The sequence below is a fragment of the Bombina bombina genome, chromosome 7, assembly GCF_027579735.1.
Source record: "Bombina bombina isolate aBomBom1 chromosome 7, aBomBom1.pri, whole genome shotgun sequence".
Lineage (NCBI taxonomy): Eukaryota > Metazoa > Chordata > Amphibia > Anura > Bombinatoridae > Bombina > Bombina bombina.
Window position 1 is genome coordinate 311,030,368 of NC_069505.1, and position 15,748 is coordinate 311,046,115.

A 15,748-nucleotide genomic window follows, 5' to 3' on the forward strand; every position below is an offset into this window, starting at 1 on the left:
GGCAGGAGTCCTAAGTGAACATACTTATATGCCACTACCTTTTTTGCTTTAAAACAAATCTGTCTGTGTATAGGCATTTATTTTGCATATGCAGATTACAGTTACCCTTGGGAACATTTACCTATACCTTTTGTAGTAGTATAATTGATGTTTCACATTCTGAAACTGAACCATTTTGCTCTTCAAACAATTTAAGATACCAAGGTGTTTGGTAAGATACCAAGGAAAGTTGAGAATTAATTTCATTGTGGGTTTGTATCATTGTTTAGAAATATGAAAACTACACAATGTACATTTGACTTCCTATATTAGAGATATATTTGCTCCTGTTCAGCTATTATTATTTTTTTTTTACTTATATGTGTTCTTTACTTTTACTACGTGGAATTCTGAAAGCAAAGGTGTGTGCACTTTAAGTATATATAAAATGCAGGTCGTCTTTTTCAGAGTTAAAATTTTAAAGCTTGAAAACACTTAACAATTTTTTTCCAGGTCACTTCATGTTTTATTTATTTATGCCAAAAAAAAAAAGCAAAAGACGTGCATAACAAAATGAATTTCAAGGCAGCAGACAATACCAATATGTGCTAGAAATCTGTCAATTACTAGCTTGAACAACACAAAATACACTTGTGTTACACAAGGAAGCTTATAGCTGATATTCATGGCATTAACTTGGGAAATATTGTAATGGTTATATCCATATATGGTCATGATAATTCATTAAGCAAATCTGTAGGTACAGTTGGACTTGAATTCTCAGATAGCTCAACAAGCCCTCTGCAGGACTGTGGTGAATCAAACTGAAAATTATCAAGCTCATGCTCTGACAGTCAAACAAAAATATTGAGAGCCACTTATTTAACAGGAGATAATGAAAAACATATTTAGATGTAAAAAAAAGTTGACCTCTGATGTTGAATTAACCACTTTGAAATGTAGATATTCTGCATGATGAAAAACATCCGTTGCACTCTTTATAACTTTGTTGAACCTTCTGTTTACGGCACCGGATTGTGTCCTACAAAACTGGATGTGGTCACGAATCCGATTTATAAGTTCTTGGTGAGTATGTTTTTTTTATTTGAATGATTACCATCCTTGCATGGTTATGTGATTGAGCATTGCCATATGTTATTTGGCATTAATAGCAGGGTTTAACACAACAAATGTCAAGAAAATAATGTTTTGTAGTCATGATAATGAACAGTCAGATTCTTAGCAGATTTCGTGGATTTACTACGAATGTAAAGAATATATTGTTGTGGAGTTTATGTCCACGTAATTTTTTTCCTTTGCCTCATTATATGCTCCAATAAAAGATCCGTCCTCGTTAAATTGCTGGTCTCCATCACTATATTGGGCAAGACTGTCCATGCTTTCACAGGCCTTAATAATATCCGTGCTGAAAGATTCCTGGCTTCCATTCAATGGCTTTTTATCACTAGTAAAAAAAAGAAATAAAATTAAAAAAGTTATATTATGACCACTGAAAATGATTCAAGTGACCTAACAATTTTAAAATATATTTTTGCATATAATTACTTATGGATGTTGTGTATATATATATATATATATATATATATATATATATATATATATATATATATATATATATTTATATATGTATATATATATATATATATATATATATATATATATATGTATATATGAATGTTTGCCAAATATTGAACAATGTTTTAATTAATGTTTCCCCCCCCCTATTATGAATGTAACATTAGAATATTAAATGTTACATTTGAATAAAATTGAAATATTGCTTGTCATAGGTGTCAAGTTAAAGCCTATGTGGAACCCGCTGTTGATCTAATCAGCAGCACTAGTTGCACACCTGAGTCGTGTCACTAACCCGTCTGATTGGATCAGTGATGGATTCCACACGGGCCTGAAATGCACCGCGGGTCCCAATCCACATTTCTACTGTACGTTTAAACCCTTTGTGGGGGTTAAACTCACAGTACAGCAGGGTTAATAGTCATAAAATTACATTTGCTAACGGATTAGAACATGTCATTTTTCTACTATTATTACCCTTTAAAGGGATACTAAGCACAATTTTTTTCTTTCATGATTCAGATAGAGCATTCAATTTTTTTTTTTTTTATTTTTTTTTATAATTTTTTATTGGTAATCCATTTAGGTGTACAAAAAGAAAAAGAGGATGAAGTTAAAAGCAGTAATTACATATTAGGGGGGTATACAAAAAAAATAAAAAATAAAAAAAAATTATTCCTTATTCTTTTCCTTCTTTCGAATCAAGCAAATGAAAAAGCAATCAAAAACAGAATATAAGGCATTGTTCCAGGTCTCATTGTAAATATATGCATAAATCATAATGGCCTCTCACATAGACGAAAGCAAGAATGTTTGAGCCAAAATAGATCTGTCTCTGGTTTTGGCCAAGCATAGCCTAGTACCCTAAAAATGCAACCTGGTCTTGTCCAGTTAACCCCTTACTGGAAACCAAAAAAAGTTTTTTAGACAGACAGCTGTGGTGCTATTAAATTTCAAAATCAGATGGAGTAAGTCACAGCTACAAACAGAGGACAAAAGATCCTCCAAACCTGAGACAGTAACACAGACAAAAAAAAAAAAAAAAAAAGATTTCCCCAAACTCATATAGAGAAGAAAAAAAAGAAAGGGGAGTAGGCTAGGTTCGCCTCCGGCGGAGATCCGGATGCTTAGATTTCAACATATTCCTAGTAATACTAATTCACTATCTTTAAAAGGATAAATGATGTATTCAATCTCGCTGGGGGGGAGTGCTTTGATCAATTGTGACCATTTGGAAAATAAGTTCTTTATGTCTTGATCTTTTTGCAAGTTGGTATCCAGTTGTTCAATTATACATTGCTTTTTTATGCAATTTTTGACTTCAGTTAAGCTCAGGATGGCTTTTAGCTTCCATTTCTTTAAAATCAAATATCTAACCGTGAGGGTAGCCATACTTATAATTTTGCTAGTCTGGTATGGTGGAGTGGGATTGTCAGAAAAGAAGACTATCCTCCTGGGGGAGAATGTGAAGGGAGGTACCTTGACTGTATTATTAAGCCAAAATTGAACTTTTAACCAAAAGTTATGAATTTTTGGGCAGTCCCAGATCATGTGCAGCAGGTCAGCAGATGGAAATGAACATTTGGGACATTTATTGAACCCTAGACTTCCGCATTTGAAGCCTTTCTTAGGAGTAAAATAAGTCATGTGGAGAAGTCTTAAATGTGACTCCCTCCACGTAGCTGAGAGAGTAACCCGACATGTTTCCTGAATCGAAAAGGTGAGAAGAGCTGAATCCAGAGAGTTCTGCTGAAGCAGGGAGGACCATTTAAAGTAGAGTTTCTCCAAAACAACAGGGCCTTTAAGAGCTGATAGGGTTTGATAGATGTAGGAGATTGATGTAAGCCCATTTTTGAATAGTATCATCCATTTTTCTAATTCTCCCATAGACCATTCCCAGCCATGGTCAGTGACCTGCTTGAGAGCAAAATGTCTCACTTGCAAGTACGCAAAGAAGTTATTATTAGAAATAGCGAACTCCTGTTTGAGAGAGTCAAAAGACTTAATACATTTCCTCTCAAAGTCCAATAATTGTTCCAGTCTTACCAGTCCAAGTAATGCCCATTTGGAGAATACAGCTGACTGTACGCCTGCTACAAACTGAGGATTATTTAATATACGGAGATGTCTTGAGACTTTAGTATTTATATGAAGAGCCAAACCGATCCTTCTCCAAATGGAGATTGGGTTATAAATGGAGCTCATCTTTTTTATTTCAATAGGGGTCATACTGCTGTTGCAATGAGTCAATGCTACCAATGAGTAGGGATGAATCATATTGCTCTCTAAATCCCCGTTAGTAATGTAATTGCTATTAGTAAACCAATCTGCCGTAATTCATGCCAGGAATACTTGATTATAGAGACGAAGATCAGGGAGAGACAATCCTCCCTGCTCTCTCGGTAGAGTTAGTCTAGCTAATGAAATTCTAGGTTTTCTCTTCTGCCAGATGAATACTCGTAAGGCAGTATTAAATGAAGTGATATCTTTTGCTTTAAGAAGTAAAGGAGTGTTCTGGAGAACATAAAAAATTCTAGGGAGAAGAGACATTTTGTACAAAGCTATACGGCCCGACATTGACAGTGGAAGATTCTGCCAGTTTTTTAGCACTTCTTTAACACTAGCCAACACCGGGAGTATATTCAATGAATACCAGTTGTCCGGATTAGCCGAGATCCAAATACCCAAATATTTGAAAGAGTCCTGAACAATTTTGAAAGGAATGGATATAGGTGAGTTTTGTGGTTGTTTAATCCAGAGAAGTTCTGATTTTGCAGAATTGACGGAATAGCCTGAGAAAGATCCAAATTTTTCAATTATCAAGAGAAGTTTAGGAATATTACTTTGTGTGTTTGACATATATATTAACACATCATCGGCATAAAGTGCAGTTTGCAAGATTTTTCTTTTAATCTTGATCCCTTCAATCTGCTGGCGGATTTGATTAGCAAGAGGTTCAATGGCTAGATCAAATAAAAGAGAAAGGGCACCCCTGCCTTGTACCTTTTTCTAATTTTATAGCCTGCGTGGGGGACCCATTCACTATTATTTTCGTATAAGCGTTCTTATATAGATTGTTAAAAAAAGTCAAAAAGTGACCTGACAAACCAAATTGTTGTAGAGTAAATGCTATATGATCATGGTAAACCGAGTCAAATGCCTTACCTGCATCTATTGATATAATTGCCAGGTCAGGGGTACCCTCTCTAACCCCCTCTCGCTGCCCCTCCCCTGTTTTAAAATAATCTACAACAAGGAACACCTCCCTTATTTTAGCTGAGGAATTACGTTTCTTTAAAAAACCAGCTTGGTCCTCATGTATGATACTGGGCAGATGAGATTGAAGCCTGCGTGCTAGTATTGATGACAAAAGTTTGTAATCGGTGTTGAGAAGCGCGATTGGTCTATAAGACTCTTTTTCAGCTGGATCTTTACCCTGTTTGACAATAAGGGAAGTGAATGAAGCCACAAAGTCAGGGGAGGGGGTGCTACCTTTGATGTAGAGATCATTGAATAGTGAAGTTAGATGAGGTATTATTTCAGGCATTAGGATCTTATAGAACTCATTTGGAAGGGCGTCTGGTCCCGGGGTTTTGTTAAGAGTAAGCTTCTTTATTGAGGCAAGAACTTCAGTCTCTGTTATTGGGGCACAGATCTGATCCAGCATTTGGGAAGTTAGCTTTGGGTATTGAATTTTCTCCCAAAATTCCTCCCTTTGTTTAACCCCTTAATGACCACAGCACTTTTCCATTTTCTGTCCGTTTGGGACCAAGGCTATTTTTACATTTTTGTGGTGTTTGTGTTTAGCTGTAATTTTCCTCTTACTCATTTACTGTACCCACACATATTATATACCGTTTTTCTCGCCATTAAATGGACTTTCTAAAGATACCATTATTTTAATCATATCTTATAATTTACTATAAAAAAATTATAAAATATGAGGAAAAATTAAAAAAAATAAACACTTTTTCTAACTTTGACCCCCAAAATCTGTTACATATCTACAACCACCAAAAAACACCTATGCTAAATAGTTTTTAAATTTTGTCCTGAGTTTAGAAATACCCAATGTTTACATGTTCTTTGCTTTTTTTGCAAGTTATAGGGCCATAAATACAAGTAGCACTTTGCTATTTCCAAACCATTTTTTTTTCAAAATTAGCGCTAGTTACATTAGAACACTGATATCTTTTAGGAATCTCTGAATATTCATTGACATGTATATATTTTTTTTTAGTAGACAACCCAAAGTATTGATCTAGGCCCATTTTGGTATATTTCATGCCACCATTTCACCGCCAAATGCGATCAAATAAAAAAAATCGTTCACTTTTTCACAAATTTTTTCACAAACTTTAGGTTTCTCACTGAAATTATTTACAAACAGCTTGTGCAATTATGGCACAAATGGTTGTAAATTCTTCTCTGGGATCCCCTTTGTTCATAAATAGCAGACTTATATGGCTTTGGTGTTGCTTTTTGGTAATTAGAATGCCACTAAATGCCACTGCGCACCACACGTGTATTATGCCCAGCAGTGTAGGGGTTAATTAGGGAGCATGTAGGGAGCTTTTTGGGGTAATTTTAGCTTTAGTGTAGTGTAGTAGACAACCCCAAGTATTGATCTAGGCCCATTTTGGTATATTTCATGCCACCATTTCACCGCCAAATGCGATCAAATAAAAAAAAACGTTACATTTTTCACAATTTTAGGTTTCTCACTGAAATCATTTACAAACAGCTTGTGCAGTTATGGCACAAATGGTTGTAAATGCTTCTCTGGGATCCCCTTTGTTCAGAAATAGCAGACATATATGGCTTTGGCGTTGCTTTTTGGTATTTAGAAGGCCGCTAAATGCCGCTGCGCATCACACGTGTATTATGGCTAGCAGTGAAGGGGTTAATTAGGTAGCTTGTAGGGAGCTTGCAGGGTTAATATTAGATTTAGTGTAGAGCTCAGCCTCCCACCTGAAACATCAGACCCCCTGATCCCTCCCAAACAGCTCTCTTCCCTCCCCCACCCCACAATTGTCCCCGCCATCTTAAGTACTGGCAGAAACTCTGCCAGTACTAAAATAAAAGGTATTTGGCCCTTTTTAAAAAAAAAAGAAGAAGCATATTTACATATGCTGATGTGTACGATCCCCCCTTAGACCCCAACCTCACTGATCCCCCCCAAACAGCTCTATAACCCTCCCACTCTAACTTAATGGGCGCCATCTTGGGTACTGGCAGCTGTCTGCCAGTACCCAGTTTAGAAGAAAAAATGGGGGTTTTAAAACATTTTCCGTAGTGTAGCGGTTCCCACCCGTTCCCGCCCCGTGCACGCGCCCGCCCGCCACCCTCCGTGCACGCGCGCGCGCCCGTGCGCACCCCCGACGATCCCGCCCCCGATCCCGCCCCCCTTGACGTCACGCGGCACACCGATGGCCGCCCACCCGCCTCCCAAGTCGGCTCCCACCCACCAACAAAACCGGCCATCGATGTCCGGTGCAGAGAGGACCACAGAGTGGCTCTCTCTGCATCGGATGGCCATGTGAGGTTATTGCAGAATGCCTCCATATCGAGGCATCACTGCAATAACCGGAAAGCAGCTGGAAGCGAGCAGGATCGCTTCCAGCTGCTTTCCACACCGAGGACGTGCAGGGTACGTTCTCAGGCGTTAACTGCCTTTTTTTTGAGGACGTACCCTGCACGTCCTCGGTCATTAAGGGGTTAAAATCAGAGATCTTATGTGCGTATATGGATTTAAAATATTCAGTGAAAATATCGAGAATTTCTTCGGCTGTCTTATAGGTTTTGCCTTCATGACGAAGTGAGCTAATTAGGGGAGAGGCCCTATCACGACTAACCAGGTTCGCAAGAAGCTTCCCAGTTTTACTCCCAAAGCGATACAATTTTGCCTGCATCTTTAGGTCTTTCTGAGATGATTGGTAGAGGAGTTAATCTCTTTCTCGTAAAGCAGTTGTATACTTCATCCAGTTCTCAGGTGATTTCAGTAGAATGTACTGATTATAGGTATTTATATCTGATTTCAGTACTTCTATTTCTCTTACCTTGAGTTTTTTTGTCCTTGCTATGGAATATGCTAAAATCTCGCCTCGCAAGACCGCCTTAGCTGTCTCCCAGAAAATAGCAGGTTTAGTGGTGTGCTCATGATTAAATAGTGTAAGTTCACGATATTTAGCTATGAGCCAATTTTTAAACTTATTATCTGTGGCTAAATTCCCGAGGAAACCGAAAGCCCGTATTCCTTGCGGGGGTAGGGCTTGGCCGAAAGTATAAAGAAATTGGCGCATGATCCGAAATAGTGATGGGAAAGATTTCTGCAATTATATTAGAGTTAGCAAGCCTGTCATCTAGCAAAAACAGGTCTATACGTGATAGCGATTTATGGGCCCTTGAGTGACAGGTAAAGTCTCTGGCCTCCGGATTTTTCAATCTCCAGATGTCAGTGACCTTCAAATTGTGTGAAATTTTATTGAACAGCTTTGTTTCCAGATTATCTCTTTTGGTTTTTATAATGTGGGAGCTTTGCCTGAATCTATCTAAAGGATACTTTGGGGCCATATTAAAATCGCCACCAATAACTAGGTAGCCTGCTGCACATAACATGAGCCTGTTTTGAAGAGCATCCCAGAAGGACGAGTTAAAAATGTTTGGGGCATAAACATTGCAGAATGTATAAAGAATTTTGTTAATTTTCATCTTTGCAATAATGTACCTTCCTTCTTGATCTGTATCTACCTGTATAATCTCATAGCAGAGTTTTTTTCCCAGGAGGATAGCCACCCCGCTCTTTCTATTAGAAGAGGCAGAAATAGAACCTCTTTCACCCAAGAGGCTTTTAATTTAAGCACTTCTTCAGCTTTTAAATGAGTTTCTTGAAGGAAGGCTAAATCAGCATAATTCTTCCTCAGAAAAGTTAATATTGCCTTTCGTTTAATGGGCGAGGTAAGGCCTCCTATGTTCCAGGAAATTAATTTGAATTTATTATCCATAGCCATATGGGTTTAAAAATACTAAAGTATTGGGGAGAGAAAAAAATAAAAAAAATAAAGCCCCACAAAGAAACACAAAATCACAATTAAACATAAAACATTATCCCAATTCAAGCAAGCTGCTAAAGGAAGTTTAGCCCAACTTCCCCTTTCCTCTATATTTTGTATTACTCTAGTCACTGTATGATACTTATAATATCAGTCCTACCTGGCTTATTATACTTATTTTTTAGCCTTTTCCCGAGGGGAATATCTCCTCAAAAAATTTAGCTGAATCCTGTCTAGAGTCAAAGTAAGATGTGATTCCCTCCCTCTGTATTTTTAGTTTTGCTGGGTATAGTAAGGTTGCTCGTATGCCTTGGTTTATGAACCTTGAGCATATTGGGGCAATCTCCCTTCTTCTTGATGCTACTTCTGCTGAATAGTCTTGAAAGATAAGAATTTTTGCATCGCCTAATAGGATAGGTTGATGCTTATGAAAAGCTTGGAGAATTGCCACTTTATGCTGAAAGTTCAAAATTTTAGCGATTATGGGCCTTGGTCTCGGGTTGTCTTTACTTAATATAGGTTTGCCTATCCTATGGGCCCTTTCAATTACAATCTTTGGGAAAGAATCTGGAATTTGAAGTAAATTGGGTAGTGTCTCTGTAAGAAGTTTGTCTAGATTCTCAAATTGCTTTTCCTCAGGGACTCCAATTTATTCTCAGATTGTTCCTTCGAGATCTGTTCTCTAGATCTTCTAATTTATTCTGCATTTTGGAGACTGTTAAATTTAAGACCTCAAGATTATTTTTATAAGTCATATTGGTGTCCTCTAGATCTGAGATCCTCTGCTCCGCTTCAGAGAGTCTATGAGAGAATTGTTTTACTTCATTTGTCAAGGATGCTATATCTTGCTTAATCTCTATTTTTAAGGCCTCAAATTTAGGGGCTAAAGCATCAGAGATCTTACTAACAATAGTTTGAATGTCTAATGACTCGCCTGAGGATGGATTTATGCAAGGTGTCTGTACTTCTATTGAAGTTTCATAGTTTGCTTTATTTTTTTTGTCTCTTTGTCTTCCTGCCATTGCTGGGGGGGAATTTTTTGGGTGGTTGTGGAAGTACTTATCCATGTGTTTGAGGGGTGCTTTGTGAGACTTTATAATATATTAGGAAAGGGGAGGTGAGAGAGTAAAAAAAAGAGTGAATCAAGTGAGAATGTGATGTGCAGTGGTGAAACGATTAAGGATTTAATCTTAATAGTGGGTGGTACTCAGTGCCTATGGGGGAAAGAAAAAAAAAAAAACACAGGGGGGGGGGGAGAAGGGAGGAGGTGTTTCTAGTTGAATTTGAAAAAATTGTGAATTGTGGTTGTAGAAGTGATGAGAGTTCCAGTGGAGTGTTTTTCCTTCTTTCCCCCTTGCAACAGCGAAGGACAGAAGAAATTCTTTATCAAAACAGCCAGCTAACCCCTTTATGAGGGGTCCTACTATTCTCTGTACTATAAATCGTAAAGCCTTATAATTTTAAATTATTTAAACTCTGAGGCTGTTGTGTTGTCCTGCCTTCTGTAAGGCTTATTTTTTGTTTATTAGGAATTAACAGTTTATGGTTAAGCCTATAATAGTTTTCTTTTAATTACAGCTTTGCCTTTTCATTTCTGTAATTTTAATTGCCAACTTTAGTATTAGTAGTAATTTTACATTCCTAAATAGTGTTCAGGACATAGAGTCAGTCTCCTGTTTTCATCCCACCTTGTGAGTGCTCAGAATACTTAGCTCCTACCAGTTAGATGGTTGGGAATTGTGTTAGTGATTCACTGATCAGCCCCGAATGTGTAATTACCCTTGTTCTATTTTTAGGACCTTTTGCAGTTTACACAGCGTATGATATTCATTGCTAAATACCTTTAACTTTTTCTCAAAAGACAATTTTGTGTCAATTATATAACAATTTTATGTCACTTATATAACAACCTACTATATTTCTATTGGAAAATAGAATAGATTCTAAAGAAAAAAATTTTCAATTTTTAAACCAATATGTGTATACCAAATATTAATAAGACATCTTAAAGATTTATTTAATCAAGGAGCCAATCCGGTTTCTCTGACTCACAGTAGCGTGATTAAATTAAGAGGGGTAAAGAATATCGCCTTGACTAGTAAATCCTCATATAGTATATGTATCTAATTCTTTAACTACAATTAATCAGAGCTTAATGCATTAGGCTAAATAGACTTAATTCCTCTATAGTTGGCTCCAATTTCCAGCTTTTGTCTCACACGTCTTAGTCTAGAAACACAGGAGGGAAAAACACAGAGTAAGAAAAAAACAGAAAATATGAGCATGACATCAAGGTTCTCCTAATCAATAGGTAGCTTTCCCTCTAATTTGGAAATGTAAAATTCTAGGCTATTTATAGCCTGATTTTTTTGTCTATAATTCAATAGATAAACTCACTTTTCCTTGTTAAGGCTTATTTAATTTATACTTTCCACAAGTTACCACACAGCTTTCTCTAACTAAAATAGGTTATTTTTCTTGAAATGAGCAAGAGAAAATAAAGTTATATTGGCCCCTGAGTCTGCAGCTACTAAATATCACTCCTTATGGGGAGAAAAAGGGCTCTCTTAAATTTTATACCTGACTCAGTACTCTTTATATCAGTTAAAGCCAAAGACAAAGATTAAACAGATTTTTCTGAATAAGCAAAAAGCAGGGAAAAAAGAGAGAGTGAAGTGTGTCTCAACAAGTTTTGGATATCCGACATTTGCAAAATTATACAGCAACAATATAGCACAGAGTGTCCCTTTAGCAATATAGAATGATACTAAAAAAAAAAATGTTTTCCTTTTCTTTCTTCTTTAATTGTCTCTTTTGAGTTCAAAGATTTGGTTACTGTTTCTTTTATAGATACTTTTTGTACGCAACCAGGAGCACTTCTGCCCTTAACCAAGTATATCCTTATGTGTGGATGGCACATTTCCCCTTCTGAGGAGTTAACCCCTTTCCTGGTTATGATAGCCTGATTTCTGAATGTTCAAGCCCACTGCTCCCCCTGTGCACCCCTACGGCCTATTAACCTTATGGCTTTAGATAATGCTGGGTCTGGAGGAATAGATAGACTTACCTCCCCTTGTCCACCGCTCACCTGCCCGTCGTAGATTAGTGTGCCGTTACAGTAGTCGTCTTTCTGGTAAGGGCCCGGCCTCACCGGTAACCTTTCAGGACACTTGTCGCAGTCCCTGGCAATCTCTCCCCCTCTCACGCAGCACCGGTGGGAGAGGAGGGAGAGGAGTATCAAGCCAACTTTTTTTGCTGAGAGCTTCCGTAGTTCTTACCCTTCCGCCACGCAAGCTCCGGCTCCTACCCCTCTCACGCAGCATTGGTGGGAGAGGGGAGGGTTCAGCAGCGGTATGCGGAAGCTGAGTTGTGGTATGAGCACCGCGGAGATACTGAAGCCGGCTCAGAGTCGCGGTCTATCCAGGGTGAAGGGAAGCTTGTTCTGCCTAATGTAGGTAAGTGCAGATTAGGAATCCAACAGGGACGGGCAGGCTACACAGGTGAGAGGAGGCAGCGTGCGAGAGGAGGACACAGACCACAAATCACAGCAGGGGCCGTAGTTCAGGAGATTAGGCAGAGTACCAGAAAGCCAGTAAGATTATTACCAGCGTCCGTGTTCAGAGGGACAATTAGGGAGATCCGTAGAGTGAAAAATGCATCTGTACCTGCATGGGGGAGCAGGGGAGTCTTCCTTCTTAGCCGGTGAATAAATGAGGTTTAATTTTCTCCTTTCTGGCTGCCTTATACTCCGCTCCTCTTTAGCATAACCAGATAGGGGCTGAGGGTTGCCCAGTAGGATAAGTCTTTACTCAAGAGTTAGGGTTTTTCTTCCTTCTGGCTTGGCTTAATTTATTTAACAGCAAGGTGTAATATCGCTGTACTGGTTCCAGAGACGGTGTCTCAAGCTATCCAGTTAGCTACCCCACTAATTGGGGTGAGGTGCGAGGAGAACCGCCAGCAGGTGCAGGACTGGAGCAGAGAGCTCAGCAACTCGCACCTTGCTCCTCCTCCACCGGAACCAGGGCATGTCACCAGAGCATTCAATTTTAAGCAACATTCTAATGTACTCCTATTATCAATTTGTTATCTTGCTATTTTATTTAAAAAGCAAGAATGTAAAGCTTAGGAGCAGGCCCATTTTAGGTCCAACACCCTGGATAGCGCTTGCTTATTGGTGACTACATTCAGCCAGCCAATAAGCAAGCGTAACACAGGTTCTTAGCCATAAATGGGCTGGCTTTTAAGCTTTAAATTCCTGCTTTTTAAATAAAGATACCAAGAGAACAAAGAAAAATTGATAATAGGAGTAAATTGGAAAGTTGCTTAAAATTGCATGCTCTATCTGAATCATGAAAGAAAAAAAATTGGATTTAGTATCCTTTTAAAAAAAGACCACAAATCAGCAAATATTTTCTATTGTTTTGTGTTTTTTATCTATATTACATTTTCCTGTTATGTTGTTTATGTAATTTGAACCTTTTTTTCTAATTCTAATTGCATAGGACATTTTCAAACATAAATTTCCGATGGAATATTTGCCAATGACACTGCAAAGAAACAAGTTTGTTACCTGTACTGTTCATCAAAGATCTCATCTTCCACTGGTTGCACTTCAATTTCTGTCTGTAAGTCTTCTTTTTCTTTAACTGTAAATAGGATACAAAATCAGTTTAGTGAGAGTTGCTCCTGTCATTAAATATGCAATAATCTGCATTAGACATCTGTGATACATAAAATGTTAAATGTTAAAGGGATATCTAAACCAACATTTTTGCTTTCATGATTCAGATAGAGCATACAATTTTAAACAACTTCCCAATTGATTTCTATTATCAAATGTGCTTCATTCTCTAGGTATCCTTTGTTGAAAGAGTTACAATGCACTACTGGGAACTAGCTTAACACATTGAGGCCTATTTAACAAATGTCTGTCGGACCTGATCCGACAGTGCGGATTAGGTCTGACAGACATCGCTGAATGCGGAGAGCAATACGCTCTCCATATTCAACATTGCACCAGCAGCTCACAAGAGCTGCTGGTGCTACGCTGCCCCCTGCAGACTTGCAGCCAATTGGCCGCCAGCAGGGGAGTGTCAATCAACCTGATCGTACTCGATCGGGTTGAATTGCGTCGATTCCTGTCCACCTCATCAGAGCAGGCGGACAGGGTTATGGAGCAGCGGTCTTTAGGCTCGCCAGAAACACGGGCCCTCAAGCTCCGTACGGAGCTTGATAGATAGGCCCCATTGGGTTAACCAATGACAAAAGGAATATATGGGAATATAACAATCAGCACCTAGCTCCCAATAGTGTATAGCTGCTTCCAAGCATACCTAGGTAAGTTTTAAACAATGAATACAAAGAAAACAAAGCAAATTAGCATTAGAGTGGAAAGTTGTTTAATATTTCTTGTTTTGTCTGAATCTTGAAAGTTTACCCAAAGCAAACAGGATTACTTTAGAAACCATCCTAGAGTCATTTGATGATCACCAAACTACTATAGAAGTCATTTGCAAATCACCAGACATCATCAGGCTTGTAAAGTCATCAGCTAAGTTAAAAAAAATTCTGGGTGATGACTTCAGAATGATTAGCAGATCACCTTACTGATTACTTCACAAGCATGTACAGCCAGTGAATAACTATAGAGTCATCTCATTTAAATATTTTGGCCTGTGGGCATACTTCAGGATGGCTTCTGATGACTAGTCTGGAGTCATTGATTACTTCAGAATGACTCCAGGAAGATCATCCTTTTTTGACTAGGGTAATAAGGATTTCAAAAATGTTTAGCTACTAATCAACAAGAGCTACCCAGGTACTGAACCAAAAATGTCCCAGCTCCTAAGCTTACATTCCCGCTTTTCAAATAAAAATAGCAAGAGAACAAAGAAAAAATGATAATAGGAGTAAATTATAAAGTAGTTTAAAATTGCATGCTCTATCTGAATCACGGAAGAAAAAAAATTGGGTTTCATATCCCTTTAATACACTTTTTACCTCTGTGATACCTTGTATCTAAGCCTCTACAGACTGTTCCCTTATCTAAGTGCTTTTGACAGACATGCATTTTAGCCAATCAATGTTGATTAAATAAATCCACTGGAGTGAGCACAATGTTATCTATATGACACATATGAACTGGCACTGTCTAACTGTGAAAAACTGTCAACATGCACTAAGAGGTGGTTTTCAACAGTTTAATAATTAGTTTGAGCCTACCTAGGTTTAGTTTTCAAAAAAGAATACCAAGAGAACAAAGCAAATTTGATGATAAAAGTAAACTGAAAAGTTGTTAAAATTGCATGCCCTATCTAAATCATAAAAGTTTAGTTTTGGCTCAACTTGTGAAGCTGTCCGTCTGCCTTTGTTGCATATGAGCAGCGGATTTCTTCATCCGCTAGCCTGTACATATCATTACACACTCCTATGAGTGTGTAATGTCTGCCCCTTCATTCATGCGACCAATCGTGCAAATAAAGGAACTGTAAATCATCAAGAGCGAGCAAGCGCTCTGTGATTTCTTACATAACGGGAAGCAGGCTCACATGTGCGAACCTGCCCCGCAAGAGCTCAAGAGCAGCTCTCACTGCTTCGCACATGCAGCCGATAGTGTTTACTTCAAAGGGGCAGAACTCACTGAAATTTCTAAGAAAAAGGGAGGAACTTGAAAATCCAAGAGAGATGCCTTTCATAGAAAGCAATGAAGCACTCTCAATATTTAACATGGGAGAGAGAAGGTAACTGGAGAACCCCTGGGGCTGATATAAAGGCTCAGTTTGCATCAATTCCAAGTTAAACTGAAATGTTTTAACTACAATTTAACTTGTGTTTGTCTATATTTTAGTATATATTACTGTTCTGTTAGTTAAAATTAGTGAATTTTGAGCAAACCTCATCTGCATAAAGCTGGTGAGACAAATGATTACAAGTAGTTGGTTATTGCTACCGCAGATCAGATGTCTGGTTAGTTTTCTAAATGTACCCCGAAAATACAGTGGTGTGTTTTATTTATAGAAACATTTTTTTTTTAATTTGCATCTTTATTTTTTTTAAATGTAACTGCAAAAAGCAGTTATAAGGGGTTAAAAGTGGTGGCTTTCAGCAATGAAAATAATGTA

The 15,748-nt window shown here is 38.0% G+C and overlaps 1 protein-coding gene across 3 annotated transcripts in view; it reads right to left on the minus strand.

Annotated features, from left to right (window-relative positions):
- Positions 1-481: 481 nt before the first annotated feature.
- Positions 482-15,748, minus strand: part of CHL1 (cell adhesion molecule L1 like) — a 214,426-nt gene continuing 199,159 nt past the window's right edge. For all 3 annotated transcript variants that reach the window (XM_053720933.1, XM_053720932.1, XM_053720934.1), the window contains 2 exons: positions 13,198-13,273; positions 482-1,444 (listed from right to left, as the gene is read on the minus strand). In XM_053720933.1, coding sequence (XP_053576908.1) covers positions 1,240-1,444; positions 13,198-13,273 — 281 coding nt within the window. In that variant the 3' untranslated portion in view covers positions 482-1,239. The remainder of the gene's footprint in view (positions 1,445-13,197; positions 13,274-15,748) is intronic.